We start from the raw sequence: 19,785 nt of genomic DNA on the forward strand, positions 1-19,785 counted from the left end.
CTCATCTAGCCAGAAGTCAATGCTGGAAGAATTTGAATAAGGCCACACAGTCACTATAACATCCTTTCCTATACTGCAGGGATAATATCCTGAAGGCTGAAAGCCATTAACCACTGCAACTATTTTATTATCTAGTTTCAACCAGTGTTGTACTGTACTTCACTGTACAGTTTGGGGAAGGGATGTAGCTCAGAGGTAGAGAAACTGTCTTGCATACAGAAGATCCCAGATCCAATCTGCTGCATCTCCAGGAAGGATGAGGAATCCCTTGCCTGGAGCCCTGGTGAGCCACTGCACGTCAGCATGGTTGATACTGAGCTATATGGACTAGTGGCCAGACTCAGTATAAGAGAGTTTCCTATGTTTGTATGCTTTTATTTCAAACTAGCAAGAGTCCCATCAGATCTGATGGGCGTAGAGGGGCAAAACGCCTCCTTTGTTATCAGAGGACCCAGTCATGGCTACGGTGTGGAAGATGGGAGAGCAGATTAAAAGGGCAGGGCATGCAAAGATTCAGGTAGGTAGCCGTGTTCGTCTGACACAGTCAAAATAAATAAATAAAACTAATTTAAAAAATAAAAAATTGTCCAGTAGCACTTTAGGGACCAACTAAGTTAGTTCTGGGTATAAGCTTTTGTGAAGAAGTGTGCATGCACACAAAAGCTTATACCCAGAACAAACTTAGTTGGTCTCTAAGGTGCTACTGGACATTTTTTAAAAATTTTAAATTTATTTCGAGGGCATGCTAAGTGAGAGCAGGATCCCAGGGGGAAGAAGCCACAAACGAGGCTGGGAGCAGATTGCAAGTCTTCTGGGCAGCACCACTCCCCCAACGACCTCATTCAAGAGGCCAAAGTTTCCCCATCCTTCGTCAAGTCAGAAGGTCATATAATATCAGATTGGTTTTGAAAGATGCCAACGTATGTAGCACATGCATAAACAGCAACAGCAGCACTATCTGGCAGATTGAAATCGACTGGAATTTATGCTCAAGCCTTTTTGCTGAACGACACTGGTTCTCAAAGGGTGTGGCAGGAGAGGATGACAAGCGTGACAGGAAGATTCAAGGACAACCAAAGAAATATTTAAACATTTCACTGTAGTATAGTATAGTATAATTTTTATTTTATTTTATTTGCAGAATATGGAATAATAGCTGATCTTCATCAACCAATGGCCACAACAGCTAGAAGTCAATTGCAGCCCAGTTTAAGCCTCTAGTGCTGGCTTCATCAGCCTCTGCCCTCCAGATGTTTTGAGACTACAATTCCCATCATCCCTGAACACTGGTCCTGCTAGCTAGCGATCATGGGAGTTGTAGGCCAAAAACATCTGGAGGGCCGAGGTTGAGGAAGCCTGCCCTAGTGACGAAACTCATTTTGGATATACAAGCAGAAACAGTATCCATGCCTCTTTTCAAGAGTACTGGCTACTTCTACATTTCTTAATGACATATTGTTGTGAACAGGGATTTTCAAGATCAGAAAAGAGAAAAGCTTCTTTGTGTTATTGAGGAGATGAATTTTTCTCAAATTAGACCTAATATAAATGAGATTACCCAGCAAAGCAAGCTCACACCTCTCACTGAGTTTGTATAATACTTAAAGCACATATAGTATGTAAAAGGCTTGTTTATAATTATATTTTGGAAATGATTCATGTACTTACGTAGCTACATTGTTTTATACTTTCTGGCTGTCCCCTGATCATATTATAAAGTAGTTGTGTTCTATGTTATAAATCAAGCATTGCTAGGAGTTGTTTCTTTTTGTTTTCCGATGTATTTATCAATAAAAAATTGGGTGTTGAGGGAGGAAATTTTTATTTTGGAAGCGTGGCTCAGAGAAAAACGTTTGAGAACCACTGCTGTACGACTCTGTCATATCACTTCTTAATAATGCCTCAACATGTGCATCTGAAGAATAACAACATTCATCTTATTTATTCATTCTAATCCACCCAGGCTAATGGATCATGATAATGAGAATGCAAGTTTACAGGACTCATGGGCAATTAAAGCAGAAGTAATAAAGGCTTCCTTCTTCCCTTTGCTGGAATTATGTGAACTATTACTAGGGAAGAGAAGACCAAGCAGGGGTGATCCTGAAAAATACACCAAATCACAAGGAATGTTTTAAAAAGTCTTCCTTTATTGTTCTGATTTTGTATCATTTTTAAAAGTAATTTAAATTCTAAATGGCTTTGAAAAAATGCTAAATAAAAGTGTGTGTGTTGTTGAGTGACTGGAAGAGGCAGGCATTTAAGGTTGGGGTCCCCAATGTGGCACCTGTGTGCATTATTTATTTTGTGGTTTTATATTTTGATTTTGTGCTGTGAACCTTCAGGTAGAGGGCAGTATATAAATTCAAACAACAACAACAGTGCCCTTAAGCACCCCCCACACACTTAGCACCTGCTCCCATTTTTAAAATTAAATAGTTTTTTTTTTGTTATTTGATGGGTGTGCCTTTTTTGGGGGGGATACTGTCTGCTTTTGTCTGTGTTTTAATTGTTGGGGCCAATAGTTGTTTTGTCTGTTTCTTTGGGTGTGTGTTCTGAGTATTGCTTGATTTTCTTCTGCAAAAAAGGTACAGTGGTACCTCGGGTTAAGTACTTAATTCGTTCCGGAGGTCTGTACTTAACCTGAAACTGTTCTTAACCTGAAACACCACTTTAGCTAATGGGGCCTCCTGCTGCTGCTGCGCTGCCAGAGCATGATTTCTGTTCTCATCCTGAAGCAAAGTTCTTAACCCGAGGTACTATTTCTGGGTTAGCGGAGTCTGTAACCTGAAGCGTATGTAACCCGAAGTACCACTGTATTTCACGATTCCCTCAACCAATTTCCAAATGTGCCTGTCAGGCCCCAAAAGGCTGGGGGACTCCTGACTTTAAGCCATCTGTGAGCTCATTTGTTGGCATCTAGTCAGGTGAATTGACAGACAATGACCTGCATTGACAGTCAAAGTTGGGTTACTACAAGGGGGGGGGCGGCATTTTAAACTGAAAGGAAGCCCAGAAGGGGGAAGGTGAGAAGTAGCAATAATCACAACAGGTGTAACAACTTAGTGCCCTGCAGATTTGATGGGAGCTAATAATAGTGAACAGCCAAAGCTCTTGGCATTACCGAGGCCATCTTTCAGCAATTACCTACACCGGAAATTGCATTTTTGAAGGTAGCAAGAGAAAATTAATGCCTGAATGGGAATCTCATGCAGTTGACACTGCGTCAGACCTTTTTGTTCCAGGTGGATCATGGGGCTTTGGCTACAGCTTCCTGTGTTTGATGGCACTCTGCTGCCTCTTAAGTCAGCTAGCTAATTTCTAGGATGGCCCCATTGCCACAAGGAGAAAATGGTCTGAATGGGAGAGGATTAAATTTACTCTGTCAAAAAATAGTAATAACCCAGAGCTGTAAATTGAACCAATTGAAGATAATGGAGATTGGGGGGTGGGGGGAGAGATGGAACACAAGTAACAGAGTGATCCCACCCGGTGATTCAAGAAGTTAAATTGGAAGAGCAGCAAAAATAAAAAATACACAGGAAAATAAAATCACACTCCCCCAATTTTTTTCTTTTAAAAAAAATAAAGAGTGAAGAGAATGTAGGCAGGAAGGTGGGCCATTTGAAGGAGCTCAAATCCAACACAAACTGTTATTTCCACTCCAATAATGCATAATATTGGGAATATCACATTAGTGTAAAAATGACATTGTATGTGCGGCATCTTTCATCTCACTTAGAATCATAGAAAAGGAAGGTACCCCAAGGGGAATCTAGTCCAACCCCATGCAATGCAGAAATCATTCCAGACAATTCAACAAGTTGAAAAAAGCCGTTCAAAGTACAACAACAAGAAGGGATGAACTATAAACATAACAGTGATCCCCTCATCTGCTTTGAATAGCTCTCCCGTTGAAAGAGCAACAGTTTGTTGTACAAGGGGAGATAAAAAAAGAACCAAACCAACTTCTCATACTGTGCAAAACCAGCAGAATACAGCAGGGTGGCGAGGGGGGGGGGTTAGAATGAAGTGTCTGCACGGCAGATACTCTGCTACAGCAGTGGCTAACCTGTGCCTTCCAGATATCGCCGAACTACACCACACACCCCGTCACCCCTGACCATTGGCTATGTTGGCTGGATCTGATGGGAACTGGGGTTCAACAACACCTGGAGAGCCACAGGTGAGCCACCCCTGACCTACTTTCACACCATGCCACATCCTGGTGCAGTTGCCTCCCTTAGGTATAATGTCATTTGAAATTTGAGAAGACTCATAAGAATGACTTTCAAAGAACTGATTATGTTTGTTTGGGGACCAAGTCTCAACAGCCCATTTCTCTTCCCTTTGCCCTAACTGCAAATACAAAGTCATTTGGTCAATTTATGACCCAGACCAAACTATCCCCACATGTACAGCTGAAAAGCTTTCCAGGGCTAAGGCTACTTTGTGCTGGTTTGAAGCTGGATTCTCTTCTACATTGCCTAACTTTCTTCTATGTCAAAATAAAAAAATTCCTTCCAGTAGCACCTTAAAGACCAACTAAGTTAGTTCTTGGTATGAGCTTTTGTGTGCATGCACACTTCTTCAGATACACGGAAACAGAAGTTGCCAGATCCTTCTATATAGTGAGAAGGTGGGGAGGGGTATTACTCAGAAGGGTGGTGGGAATGGGAGATTGGCAGATAGCTGACATGAGCCTGTTGACGACTCTTAACGACTGCAATAGGTCTAACAGGAAAAGGCAAGGGGTGAGAAGGTGAAAAATGGCTTAGTCATGTATAATGAGATAAGAATCCAATGTCTTTGTTCAGACCAGGTCTCTCCATGGTTTTAAGTTTGGTAATGAGTTGCAATTCAGCAGCTTCTCTTTCCAGTCTATTTCTGAAATTCCTTTGTAGTAAAACAGCTACTTTGAGATCTTGTATAGAATGTCCTGGGAGATTGAAGTGTTCTCCTACTGGTTTCTCTGTTTTGTGATTCTTGATGTCAGATTTATGTCCGTTTATTCTTTGGCGTAAGGTTTGGCCTGTTTGTCCAATATAGAGAGCTGAAGGACACTGTTGGCATTTGATGGCATACACAATGTTAGACGATGAGCAATTAAATAGTCCCGAGATGGTATGTGTGATGTTGTTGGGGCCAGTAATGGTGTTGTCCGGGTGTATGTGGCAGCAAAGTTGGCATCTGGGTTTATTGCAGGCTCTGGTGCCAGTGTCCGTGTTAAGTCTGGTTGTAGTATTTATAGAAGGATCTGGCAACTTCTGTTTCAGTGTATCTGAAGAAGTGTGCATGCACACGAAAGCTCATACCAAGAACTAACTTAGTTGGTCTTTAAGGTGCTACTGGAAGGAATTTTTTTATTTTGACTATGGCAGACCAACACGGCTACCTATCTGTTTCTTCTATGTATTTTCCTGCCTATACCCTAAGGGCTGAACCAGTAGCTTGTCCTTGCGCTGCTGTCTCACTTTATTTTATTTAACAAAACTGCAGCACCAGGACAAGCTGCTGGCTTAGCTTTTAGGTTCAGCTGGCAGTAGTGGTGGGTGTCAGATTGAGACTGTGCGGGGAGTAGGGTTTTAACCCTTGCGCCACCATAGTCTCACTCTGAATCAGGAGCCATTGCACCTGTCATCTGCAACAAGTGGAAGCTCTCATTTGCAGCATAGCAGCTGCTGGGGGGGTGGGGGGAGGATTCTGATTACGACTGTGGAAGCGGCAAAGAGTTACACCCCCCCATCTCTCAACTCATAGTCCTGGTCTGGGTCATGGTGCACACACAAACACACACAAACCTCACCCTGTCCTAAGACCAGCTATTTGTTAAATAAAAGCTAACTTTGCAGCGGTAAGCTATGTGACAAGTATCACATCTGCTTCGACCCTAACAGTGCGCTCAGATGTGGAATTATGACAGGAATGTTGCCAAAATGGACACAACAGGCAGCTATCAACATGCAAACCCCAAGGTTTGCAGAAGTGGGGGCAGGAATTGTTTGGAAATGTAAACCCAGGGGGACCCCCTTCCCCCCAAAAAAAACCATCCCAGTGAGGACTGAGATGTTCAGCACCCAGGGAATGCAGGGGGTGGGGGAGAAAGAAATAGAAAACTTTGGTGGGAGAGGCAGAATGGAATGGAATATCCTGAAATAAAACATGGCTGGCTAGTAGGGATGGACAAATCTGTCAGTTTCAATATCTAGCGGTTTCTCATTTGTCCAATCTTAAGTTCAATTCTCCACATTTCCACATCAGTCTGTATTTTTTTTTTTTAAGACTGCATGAAAATTCACCAGCATTTTAACATGAATGTAGCCTAACTTACGCATTTGTATGCAATTTTCCCTAGTATATGCATTTTGTACCTGTTGCTTGACTGGAGAACAGCAGTGCAAAATTCAGAAAAGTGCAAATTTTTAAGGATGTTTTGGTCCACATATTATTTTGGAAAGTGTGAATTATATAGGTTATGCTAACTATTTTGAATCTCTCCCCCATTCCCACTGGCTAGAGCACTCGGCAGGATCACGGTGTATTGCAGCCCTTTATTGCAGGTCTTACCCATTTTGCCTAATGTTCATTAATCATAATCAAGCATTAACCACATACCTCTGGTAGCAGATTGGGCTGGAAAAAAGAGGTGACTTGCTCCTCTTTACTAGATCTCGTCCTTGCAGAATTTACGAAGTAAAACTATGATGGAGTTCCATGACACATGACCAGCCTCACTCTCTCCTTCAGACTAGACCCTTGCAAAGTATATTTTTTTTCAAAGCTATTCACTGTCACACTAGGCTTTCACCACTTACGACTCCCCCCTCCTTTACCCACTTGCAAGGAGGTTCAGCCAATCACACAATTAAGAAGGAAACCACAATCACAAGCCATGGAGGAACTCAGATGTGACAACTCGGAAAGCTGGGTGTTGGCTAAGAGCTAGTTAACTGCTGTGGTTCTCATTATTTTTTCTCACTGTCAAGTGATGTATGGTTTTGCAGTTCTGTGAAGCTCAGAAATTTCCCTGTGCATGGGATTGCCACATCTCTGGTATATTTGGATTTCCTCTTATTTTACAACGTCACAGAGCATGGGAAATGATCAGTGGCATAACGGGGAAATTTGGGCGGTGTGGTGGGGAACAGAGGGGCAAAGTATCTTTCTAGGTGGGTGAAGAAGAACAGCATATATTCATGACAAGAGTTCAGAAATGGGGGGGGGGGACAAGTGGTGGGTGAGTTCCTTGCTTGTGGGGGGGGGAACCCCTAATATTAAGAAACACATTGCCTTTGAACACAGAAGTTCCATTTAGCTATCATGGCTAAAAGCTCTTGAAAAAATCTATCTGACATGAATATATATGATCTCTGTCTAAGCCAGGGACCCACCAGCTGTTGTCACACCACAATTCCCATTAGCCCCAGCCAGCATTCCAACAGTCAGGGTCATGGGAACAGTAGTCCAATACCATTTGGAAGGCCATTTGTTCCAAATCGAAGCCACTGGTTGTTACTGCTGGCAATCACCAGTGTTGGGAAACTATTTGTGCATCTCCTGTGTAATATCTAGTTTGTTCTATAGGGACTGAAGAATGCTATTTGCTACACTGAATTGGCAATAGCATTGCATTTCCCTCCAATGAATAATAGCCACTTCACTGGAAAGGATGGGATGAGGGATGATCTTCATTGGGATTTAAACATGTGAGGAAAGGGTTAGGCCTCCCAAAGGCTCAAAACCTAGACACATTAATCACATTAATGCAATATAGTGTCATGCTTAATTTGGCAACCCACACTAAAATGATAGAATTTGCTACCATGAGTTTTAGTAATGGCCACCAACTTTGTTTAGGAATATAAGTGAGGAGAATTCTGTAGCGCTCACACCCTACTTATGGGCTTCCCATGGGCCACTGTGCACAGAATATTATACTAGATGGACCCTCAATTTGATCCACCAGGGATCTTCTTATGTTCTTAATAATAATAATAATAATAATAATAATAATAATAATAATAATTTTGTTATTTATACTCCACCCATCTGGCTGGGTTTCCCCAGCCACTTTGTGCAGCTTACAACATATCTAAAAATATGAAATCACAATGTTTGAGAACCCAAATTTCTGCTGAATTGTGGCCTCTAGATTTATTTTCTGAGCTATATACTGGATGCTTAAAATTAAGGCTGCATCCACACACACTGGTAATTTGACAGATTATCATAACATTGCCTTAAAAAATCACCATAGCTTTCATACTTTTGAAAGAATATCTCTGTTTACATGTTTGTCAATGTGATATGTGTTTCATAGCAAACAATCCCACCTTCTAGTGGGAGCATGGTAGGAAAGTCAACCTAAATGTGGAAAAGCAGATAGTACGAGATGGAGCTGTCAGAATCACGAAAAGGAACGTCTCTCTAGGTTGTGATTTGACGTTCTGATTAATAAGTCACAGTACTGCTGGGAAAGTTGTGTACACATATTTATCAGTGCACACAATGGACAATGTCAAGGCAGATGCATGATTGCATCTGGTTGCTAGTTATGCAGCTTCTCAGCTACTCCTCACATTTCTTTATTTTAAATCTCTCTTTCAACTAAGATCGAAGTTATATATATCATATAACAACACACTAAAATTATTTAAAAAACACTCTACAAAGGCTAATCAGCAGCAGCATTAATCCTGGTAGAGTCAACCATATCAGCATAATCTTTGTAGCATCAATATTAATCATTTCAGAAGCAACAAGGTGAAGCTAATCAGGAGATTTCCATCACAGGGCTGACTTGGACTAGTAGCTAAAAGCCTACAAGGAATCCTAGATAGGGCGTTTCACATACTGTACTAGATATGCATATTCCCATGTTTCTAGTAATTGGCATGTGGTTAGATTCATATTTGTTATGTCATGTACAGATCTACCATCTGGCCCAAACTTGGCCAGCTGTGACCATCCAGGTGGAGAAAGGCAAACAGCACCACAGTTTCAATTCCCAAATGATAGAATCAAAACCAAATCTTTACGCAGTACTCCAGATATCAATCTCCCATCCTAAAAATTTAGATGCAGTTTAATCTTTGTTAGTAGGAAACACTCATGCAAATACATTTGTCAGTTCACACCAAATCTCAAACCAGAGGAGTGAACTAGACACCTACGCAATTCTGGCCTAGGTCAAACAATCTTTCATTTTAAAAATCAGCACAGTACACTTGTTATCAAGGCTAGCCAGTGATTAGCAGGCTGCACAATTGTGCATGCAAGTTGTTCCTTATTTTCAGCGTGGGAAGGAAACTGCTCAGTTCTTGCGGAACTGGGTGACTGCTGCTGGAAATGCTATCTGTCAGCTATTGGGAATTGTAGAAGGTAGGGCCTAGGACAAGTGACAGAAGCTGTGGACCAACCAATCTCTAAATGGCAAACAAGGAAATGGGAGGGGCTTTAGAATCAACGTTCTGATTGGAAGGTGAGCAGGAGTGGGTGGGCTCTGCAAATGACTGATGGCAGTTTCAAATACATGGGGGAAATGTCTTAACTGTCACAGCTGAGTTGTTTTGCCAGGTAGGACAAAATTTGTGGAGCAAAAATACTCTGAATGGGCTGTGATTGGTAGTTTGGAGAAAGCCTACTGAAAACGAACTGTCTTATTTATGTTGGATTTATAGCATTTTTACTCCACCCAGCTGAAACAAAAATCGGCAATAAGACTAATATAATATCTAATATAAGTAGCATAAGATAACCCATGTGATAATATAACAAATATGTTTTTATATACTGAGGATTGAAACTATAAAACCGTTCTGCGTGTACTAGGCTTTATTTTTTGTCATGTGAAAAAATATACCCAGGAGTGTGGGATGTTAAAAGGATTGCCATCTCCTATTTTCTAATATGTTGACGCCTTGAGTAGTGTGCCTCAGAGCATGCATAGAGGGCCTTTCTACAAAGTGAACCAGTTTATGAAGCTTTGTTTCTAGAGAGGTTAGGCAAACTTACTTGATTTTAGTTTTCATGAGCTCAGTTAAGATTATAATGTGCTGGCAAGTATTTGGGGGAAAGGTAAAATTTCCCCCAGATAATTTCTTGTGGATTTGCAACTGTTATTTATGCATCTTTTTATTTTTAATTTATTTTATTGTAGTGTATTGGTTGAATTTTACTGCCTCCTGGAATGCTGTTGCCAAACAACTGTGTTACAATATTATGCTATATATTGACTTACGTTTGTTGGTCAGGAGAGCACTGTAAAAACAAATTATAGAAGTAGTCTCATAAAAATCAAAACAGGCTGGGATTGACTCACAAAAAAGCAGTAGGGTCAACTGTTCCTTTGTAGCAAGTTATGATTCCAACAGAGTTATCTTTGGCTTGTGAAAAAACAGATCAATATTTGCTGCTGGATAACCAATGTCACAGTGCATCTCTGCCTGAAAGGAAAGAGTGACACAAAGAAACCAAAGAACAAATCCTTTGATTGAAATTTTTAATAGATTCGTTGAAACACATTATAAAATGAAAATTTTCTCTGCATGAGCAATGCAGATAAAATCGGCTACATTTGAAGTGCAAACAAGGAGAAATGGCAAGTGGTAGAATGTATAGTACCCATCTAATAAAGATTCCTTTCTCTCCTGTGTCTTAGCATCTTTGTTTTTTGTTTCCAACAAATCTTAATTAAAACACTACATTTTCCATCTAGCTTACTTGAGGTTGTGTATTCTGTGATCAAAAGGATAATTATCATCGGGTATTTTTTTGAAAATTAATAAGGTAACATTTTTACTTCAAAATCCTACTTAGCCTTGGATTTAAAACACACTTAATTGAAACTTATAATAGTGGTCAGAAAGGACAACGCTGTTAGGATACACTTGTATGCGAGATGAGAAACAAACAACACATTTGTCATGAATTTTAATATTTTGCCATTTGCGCATGTAAAATGTGATTATAGATTGTATCTCTGGCTGAGGCTGGGCGCATGTCAGAGCTTGAAATCAATTTGATACATGTTTGTGACAATATTTTCTGGTGACTCAGTCAGGAATTGCACAGAGACCTACCCACCCTGATGCCAACTAATGAAAAGAAGGGAAGGGAGATGGAGGAACATTTCATAAAAGCTGTGAACTAGCAATTCACAAGGATTTATACTCTTTGGAGGCTGCATACTCTTTTTATGCCCTCACTGCAGCAACCTAAATACACTCCTAGTTGCTAGTTCCAGCTGTGAACCCCAACAGAGTCAAGCTAATCAGTAAACAGAAACACTGTTCCACAGTTTAGCAAAGGCAATGGGCTTTGGCTTTCCTTTTTTCATTTCCTCTTAATTTTAGAGCCACTCAGGATGTTAGATGACAAGAAATGATTAGTTCATTTTCTGCAGATGCATAAAAAGCTCCTACATTTCTGCTTTGGTGATGTGAGATCAGGATCAACAGAACGCCTAGCAGGCATGGCCAAACTTGGCCCTCCAGATGTTTTGGGACTACAATTCCCATCATCCCCGATCACTGGTCCTGTTAGCTAGTGTTGATGGGAGTTGTAGTCCCAAAAACATCTGGAAGGCCAAGTTTGGTCATGCCCTAGATCTTAAATGTTCTCCCTCTCTCTCTCCCTCTCTCTCTCTCTCTCTCTCTCTCTCTCTCTCTCTGTTGCTTACATGGAGCCAGAGCAGCCCCCATGAATTATTCTGATGCAGCAGAACCTACTGTGCAGATTAATAATTTGCCTAACATAGAGCAGAGTTGTTTGCACTCTCTTGTTTTATTTCAGACATGATTATTCTGATCTGCCAAACCATTGAGAATGTGCTGCAAAGTTGCATGCTCCCTCCTCCCACAAAACAAAATACTTTAACTGTCAAAGTCCAGGGTAAAGAGATCTGTCTTTAGTATATGATGAAAGCTGCACAATGAATATGCTTGATGCACCTTTGCTGTTTTCCTTTGGTGTCAGAATCCTCATCTGTGGGTGAGTGTTAATCATGAATTGTCTCCAAAACCATGATTTGAAATAGGTTTGCAAACCAGTATTTGGAGCCGATCCTGACTAGTGCTAACCCATATTTTGGTTGTTGCGGCAAAGTCTGGTTGCATAAACTGGGAAAAGGAGGAGCAAGTCTATGAGAAAGAGGGGAGGAAGGAGCATGTCCATAATCCTGTGGTTTGTAGGATCAGGAAAAGCAAAGTTTTAATGGAGCCTTTCTGTTTTGGGTGCTCTCTTAGCCAAACTAAATAATACAAGCTGTAATAATATTTTAAATTTGCACAACTTTAGTTCACACAGTTCTTTGCTCAGAAGGTAAGCATTTATTATTAACATACAGATGGGAACAATAAGCAACATAAAGGTTTTGTTCTGATAGACCAAGATTATTAAATTAGTGTCAAGGAATCCTAGTTGGAATTAGAATTAGCATCATCCCAGCTAGATGGGCAAGGTATAAATAATAAATTATTATTATATCATTCCAGTAGTGTCTTTCCCTTTTACAGATTACTAAAGATATTCATTATTGTTTTCCTCAAGTTTTCAAATATAATCACAGTATTGGTAATTTCTGATTACTGAGAAATGATATAATTATTTTGTATTATCTAGTCTATTAACCTCATCTACAGTAAGTAGCCTATTCTGTATTAGCACTTTTTTCTTGAGAGATGCTATTTGTCTTTTACTGCTGCACAGTAGACAAAATAATCCACAGGCTGCTTTCTCTACCTGTATTTCTGTCTGTCTTTCAGGTCCCAGGATTAGCCCTACTGTAAGGGAGGCTGAAGCAGCTGCCTCAGATAGATGATTTAGAATGTCACAAAAGAGCAAAAAATGGTTAGTTATTTACTTTACTGTTGTTGTATTTTTACTGTTAGGGTGGGGGAAAGGCACTTGTGGGATTTTCTGCCTTGGGTGGCAAAATAACCTGACCAGCCTTGGGGATTATGCACCACAACTGGGAGCACAGCCTGAGTCATTTGCTGCTACATCTCAATCCAGATAAGACTGAGGCGCTGTTAGTGGGTGGTTCCCTAGACTGGATGGGTGAGAGATTGCCTGCTGTTGATGGGGTTACACTTCCTCTGAAGGAGCAGGTTCATAGCTTGGGGGTTCTCTTGGATCCTTTGCTCTCGCTCGAGGCTCAAGTGGCCTCAGTGTCCCTGAGTGTCTTCCATCAGCTTCGGCTGGTGGTCCAACTACGTCCCTATCTGGATGGGGATAGCCTAACTACTGTTGTCTATGCTCTGGTAACCTCAAGGTTAGATTACTGCAATGCGTTATACATAGGGCTGCCTCTGAAGACAGTTCAGAAACTTCAGCTAGTGCAGAATTCAGTGGCAAGGCTGCTCATCGGAGCAAGGTGTTTTGAGCGTATTGCACTGATCCTGGTGCGACTGCACTGGTTACCAATTAGTTTCTGGACCCTATTCAAAGTGCTGGTTTTGACCTATAAAGCCTTAAACGGCTCAGGACTGCAATACCTCAAGGACCGCCTCTTTCCATATGAACCTAACTGGAGCCTGAGATCATCTTCTGGGCAGTGGCAGAGCTAGTCGCTCGGGCACCTGGAGTGGCACACATGCTGTGCACCCAGGGGCATGGCGATCCACCCAGGTGAGTGATTGGCATGGTGCCAATCCACCCGGGGAGATTTTGTCATCCCCCTCTTGGATGACACCTGGGGCGAACTGCACCCCTTCCTACACCTCTGCTTCTGGGGCCCTTTTTCATGTGCCTCCTCCTGGAGAGGTCCGGAGGGTGGCAACATGAGAACGGGCCTTCTCTGCAGTGGCTCCCTGTCTGTGGAATGGTCTCCCCAGGGAAGTTCGCTTGGCGCCTTCATTATACACCTTTAGGTATTAGGCAAAAACGTTCCTTTTTAACAGGCCTTTGGTTGATTTGATTGACATCCTATGCCCTTTTAAAATGTTTTTGTTTGTTTGTGGGGGGATTATCGGGTTGTTGTTTTTATTTTGATTATGTATTTTGTGGTTTTATATTTTGATTTTATTCTGTGAACCACCCTGAGACCTCCGGGTATAGGGTGGTATATAAATTCAAATAATAATAATAATCAAGCAGCAAAATATTCTGGGTCAGCTCTGGCAGCGTGTCTCTTTAAGGAAGTGGCAGCTCTGAGTTCTTTGTACCTACTCCTTTTCTCTCAAAACACTTGCATGTTCTCATACAATCTCCTTCCTGCTCTTCTGTTTTTTCAGAATCTTAGTAGTTTACTCCATAGGAGAATGGAGAAAGAGAGTGTCATCACAGGAAAAAACTCCCAGCATTTCTCATCCTTTTTTTAAACCAAGAAACCATTCGCCGCATTCATGGCACTCAGGAGGCATGTAAAGAACTTTGTGAAGAATTATTCTGAAGCTGAGGTAAAAGTCAGAGAAGCAACATCTAATGACCCCTGGGGCCCCTCCAGTTCTCTGATGTTAGAGATAAGTGACTTGACTTTTAATGCCGTCTCTCTTTCTGAGATTATGAGCATGATATGGCATAGGTTAAACGACCATGGAAAGAACTGGAGGCATGTGTACAAGTCTCTCACACTTTTGGATTATCTCCTCAAGAATGGATCAAAGAAAGTCATTCAGAATTGTCAAGAGGCCTTCTTTAATATCCAGGTGTTGAAGGACTTCCATCATTTAGATGAAGCAGGAAAGGATCAAGGTAAAAATACCCAAGTACTTTCAGAATTCCCTTATAATAAAGTTGTGGTCTGTGTGTGTGTGTGTGTGTGTGTGTGTGTGTGTGTGTGTGTTGGCGGTTAGGAACATAGAAGGTACTATTATGTTTTATTATGACGTTATGTGTCGTCTTGTATTTGAAGGTCTCCAAGTGATTTACATATTTATCAAATTGCTGAGGGATTAAAAAGCTATGACGCTTTAGACATGGGCAGAGGCCATAGCTCAGTACCAGCACACACTGCTGATTCACATTCACTCATCTCCATTTGAAGCACAGGGTAATAAGAGATCAGAAATGACATTGCATATTGCGCAGTAAAATCTGCTTGAACATTACCAAAAGTTGCAATAGGAGATCAAAACGGACTCATGGAGGAGCAAGTGGCTGAATATCTCATACCCTGCAAAGAGCTGAGATCCTAGATGATATGAGTCAAATAAGGATTATGAGGCCCTTTGTACAAAATGTGATATAAGGATAAATATTATTAAAGCATCCATTGCTTGAAAAAGAATATAGATGCTAACATTTTTTTTTGCCAGGCATCAAGCAGGATGGATTAAATAGGTGACATGTTGGATTAAAAGAAAATTATGTAAATTCATATATGAATCCAGTAATGCTAGAAAAACTGTTAGTGCCATGAATAATTAACGTATTGCACTAGTAAATGTATTAAATTATTAACAGCACTTGCTGAGAATATCAGCAGCTGGTAGATGAAGCAAACAGTCCATCAACTCTGAGTCTTTCTATGAATATCTGCTGTCAGATGAATTACAACCCTATATGATGCATGTAAACAAATTCCAACTGTGACAAACCCAATTTGTGCTTTAATGATTTAGATGTGCCAAGTATTTTTATTTATGTGTTCTCCAGGATGAGAAAATCGTATATTGAAGGAGAATTGCAGCATGGCTTTTGAAATACTGAAGCAAAGTTATTGTATTGTTTCATCACCTATTTACATGAGTGACAGAGCGACTTGATAATAAATAATTTCATTATTTTGCAAGACACAATGGCTGTTTAGCTTCAGATTGATAACACTTGGAACTGATACATAAATCACGATGTCAGTGATACCTAGTGTATAGCTATTTCAACTGAAAAACAATCTTTCTTTGCAGCAGAGTTTAAATTATATAAATCTATGCAGTAGGTAAAACAAACTGTGGTAAAGTGTATCCACAAATTGGCTAAAATATAATTTGCAACATTTGGACAGCCATATACAATGGATGCAATATATAGGCTATCATGTGTCAAGTTTGCATCCCCTCTGGACTGCAAGCACCATGCCAAGTCAGCAGAAGCAGGTCTGCTTGACCTGTAATGGCATCTGTCGCGAGCCCTGCAGCAGTCAAGATTGGGCTTGGATTGCCAGACACAGACTCAGGAAGAGGAATAAAGGGTGGGTGGGGGGCTGAATATTGGGAAGCTGGGTTTGAGGAAGGGGAATTTCCCCTCTCCACTCTGACTTCTGCTGCACTGGGTGGTGGAGCTGGGATGCGGAGGGCTTGGAGGTGGAATTAGAGGCAGCGCCAACTGAACAGGAAGGTGCAGTCTTGTTGTCTAGAACCAGGCACTACCTTTGCAAACAGGAGCACACCCAACCTGAAGGAGCATGTATTTACAATCCAGACATTACTGCAAGCAGAGCAAGTCTTATGAACAAGCATGTTACACCTCATCTTTAAAAGCTTGGGCAGGGTGTGAAAACTTGTTGGGACATATTTGTTGCTTCCGTCTAATTCTGAACTTCTTGCCCTGTTCTTGAACTCCTGAACAATGACTTCTGGGTCTTACGTTTGCTGATGAGCCTGTAACATTATTTGCCTGAATAAATAACTCTTTCTTACAAGTAATGTCCTCCGCTTGCGTGTTTTCGGATGGGAGCCAGGATAGCATCAAACTTTTTCTCCCACATGGGGAACTGAAGATGCAAACATAGGGTAGTATTCAACTACGTTTTACTCAGAATAGACAGTCATGCTCATTCATTTCAATAGACCTACTCTGAGGACAACTTAGTTGGTTACCACCCCTATATGGGACTAAATTCCCTATATGGGACTAAATTCCATTCAACAAAGTGGGACGTCCTTATGAGTAGATGTACCCAGGGTTGTACTGTAAAGTGACTTTGCATATATGTTTTGGTATTTATTTCCACATGCATGGCCAATTTAAAATAATAGATGGTTAAAATAAATAAACAGATATTAAAACATTTGTTTCATTGAAAATATATTTATATTTTTTCTGAATGAGGACAAGGGCTCTGATATGATCATGAATAATGTCTTAGTTTAAACAATACTTACAATATATAGACATATGTACCAACTGTTGAATATTTGTCCAGCTCATTATCCTAGGTATCAAGAGCTTCATGCCATCATTACAAATTTCAGCATCTTCTGTATCTATAGAGTTCTACAACAGAGCTAGTCAGCATTACACTAAACTGTACATTAAAAAAATAATCATTTCTTTAATGTTTTTCAACAGGTTATCATGTGAGGGAGAAGGCTAAGCAAGTCCTTGTTTTATTAAAAGATGATCAACTGTTGTACAATGAACGTGAAATTGCACGTCGGACTAGGCGGCGCACTTCCTATGCAATGCTTTCCCCCACAACGGTTACTGAAAAAGCTTACTTTCCATCAATGCCTATCTCGGATCCTGTGTCAGAATTCCCTCCTTCAGAGAACATCCAACGTAAGCAGCACTACTTTAAATTGCAATGCAAGTATTTGCATTTCAGAGCTTTAGTGACTGAAATTCCAGCATGACCTCAGAGCCACTTGGTATTCTTGGTTAAATCCCTGTCTCCTAGCCTCAGTTAGCATCTTTAACAAACCAACCTACAACTGGGTGATTTAGCAAGGAGGCATCAGCTTGGCATGGGAAACAGAATGCTGAGGGAGCTGGATCTTTGGTTTGATCTCACAGGGCTCTTTTATACTCTTAATTTATTGTGTCCCCTGATAAGGATTATTATTATTATTATTACCACCACATTCAGTAAAATGCTGCACAAAGCCAGTAATAGCCCTTTCCATGCTAGAACCCTTTAGCACTGCAGAAACATTGCTCTTCTACAATCAGCTGGAAATGCAATTATAATAATGGTTCTACACAGCACTTAATATTCCCCTATATGCTCCTTAACATCCCACAGTACCTGTCCCTATACCATGGTAATGGTAACCTAGGATTGTAGTCTTACTGCAGAGATGCTGTGACCAGAGATGCCTCTATTCTGCACAAAGATGTGCAGAAGCACTTGCTGGATGGATGAGGCAACAATTGCCACAGATCTAGAGCAAGGGGAGTTCCTGTGGTTCCCAAATGATGGGAGGCTTCTTGCTGCTTCCACCAAATTCCAGTCATTTTTGTGGCTTATCAAGCACAGGCAGGCACAGTCCAGAGGAGCCTTAGAGCAGACGTGTAACTGGTTTGGAAGCTGAGGGCACTGCAGAGGGAACCTGCTAAGCAATTGCTAAGCCACCCAGCACATAGCTCCCCATCTTCACTGTGAGCTCCCTGATTCCTATAAACTCCTTCACCATCCAAGTTGACATTACGTCTCCCCTTGCAACTCAGCCCATCAAACCTGATCTCTCTGACCTGCTAAAGTCTCTTTCTGCCCTCTTTGCAGCCAGAACAGTTGCACATTATTTATAATTCATAGGGTTTCCCCCCGCAACCACAACTGCAGAACTAAAATTGTGCTAATAAAAAATAAAATAAAAATAAAAATAATGAGCAGTTTCTGGTTCAAAGTGGAAAGTGGGAATTAAACTCCCTAGCAAAGAACCAGGAGCTGTCTAATGATGAATGAGTTCAGGTATGTCTTGACCCACGAGGAAACAGGAAGCAATTAATTAAAGAAAAACCACCAGACAGTTATAATTAAAGGGGCAATATCTCTTAAAAAGCTTTACTGGTGTTTTGCTAGTTCACACTAGACAGGAAATGTAATTACACTATGGCCAAGAATTAAAAATCACCATGAACCAGGTCTAAAAAAGAAGGGAATACAACCCAGAAAATACTGAAATGCAGCCATCTGGCAACATCATCAGGATTCTGTGTAAAAATGGAGTGAACAAAAAATGGCAACTCTGCCTAAAACACACAGCATGGAAGGAGCTGATTCTTTACTGTGAGAGTCAATGCTGTTTGCATATTGTCATTAATGAATGTACAGATGAAGCCAGCCAGCCAAACACCATAAGTGATCCTGAGAAGGGAGCTTCTCTATGTTGCTGAGCCAGGTTTGAAGACATCTTTTTACTTACTGCTGCTTCATGTTACTTTCTAACAATGTGCACATACATATGAGTCACATCTTTCTACAAAGATGGAAGCAAAACAGAGCAATGCAAGAATAACAGTAGCTATGTCTGTCTCTGAGGTAGATGTGAGCTGAGCTGCAACATGTAAATGGCCTTCTGTAGTACAGTAATTTCTAGGGACCTGCAGCATTAGGCAAGCAGATAAATGTATCATATTAAACAATTCTTTGTTAACCATTAAAAGATATAGAGTACAAGAGAACTCTTAAACGTGAAACAGCAGTTAATGCAGAAACTGCAGCATCAATTCATTTATTGCTATCCATTTTCATTTGTTTCCACGTAAAATATCCCTGCTGTAGGACTGCAGCCTTTAAACTTTTCCATTATCTTTCAAATGGTCTCTAAATCCCTTTCTAGCTTCTCATAATGTGAAACACATGCTTGCCATGCTGCAGTAATAATGCTCCTTTTAAATACTAATTGGAATATTTGGTGGGAGAAAGGGATGATACTGGCCCTAATTTTCTAGTTTCTTCCATATAATTTTCACATAAACAACCAGAACAGTTTGTTCTTTATGTTAATTTGTCCCTCTTGAAAAAAAATGAGACTTGTTTCACTCACTGAGGATATAAGCAGAGTTAGCAGGTAAACAGGATTCTGTCTGGGTTTGTTGCTTATCGGGGGAAATTATAAAAGCTTTTAGCATTCCGATCCAACCACTGGCAGGCAGCGTTGTAGCTAATGGACTGAACAA

The 19,785-nt window shown here is 40.7% G+C and overlaps 2 protein-coding genes across 4 annotated transcripts in view; one reads left to right on the forward strand and one right to left on the reverse strand.

Annotated features, from left to right (window-relative positions):
- The window catches only part of GRAP2 (GRB2 related adaptor protein 2), a 52,525-nt gene extending 45,685 nt beyond the window's left edge, over nucleotides 1-6,840 (reverse strand). The window contains exon 1 of the mRNA XM_082241318.1: nucleotides 6,616-6,840. The gene's annotated coding sequence lies outside the window, so the exon portion shown is untranslated. The remainder of the gene's footprint in view (nucleotides 1-6,615) is intronic.
- Nucleotides 6,841-9,487: 2,647 nt separating this feature from the next.
- The window catches only part of ENTHD1 (ENTH domain containing 1), a 30,906-nt gene continuing 20,608 nt past the window's right edge, over nucleotides 9,488-19,785 (forward strand). For 2 of the 3 annotated variants that reach the window (XM_082240723.1, XM_082240721.1), the window contains exons 1-4: nucleotides 9,488-9,576; nucleotides 12,765-12,849; nucleotides 14,235-14,694; nucleotides 17,233-17,442. In XM_082240723.1, the coding sequence (XP_082096849.1) occupies nucleotides 14,346-14,694; nucleotides 17,233-17,442 (559 nt within the window). In that variant the 5' untranslated portion in view covers nucleotides 9,488-9,576; nucleotides 12,765-12,849; nucleotides 14,235-14,345. Of the gene's footprint in view, nucleotides 9,577-9,934; nucleotides 10,000-12,764; nucleotides 12,850-14,234; nucleotides 14,695-17,232; nucleotides 17,443-19,785 lie in introns of those variants that run through there. The other variant, XM_082240722.1, reaches the window with a different exon arrangement.

Source organism: Podarcis vaucheri (assembly GCF_965113315.1).
Source record: "Podarcis vaucheri genome assembly, chromosome: 10".
Taxonomy (NCBI): domain Eukaryota; kingdom Metazoa; phylum Chordata; class Lepidosauria; order Squamata; family Lacertidae; genus Podarcis; species Podarcis vaucheri.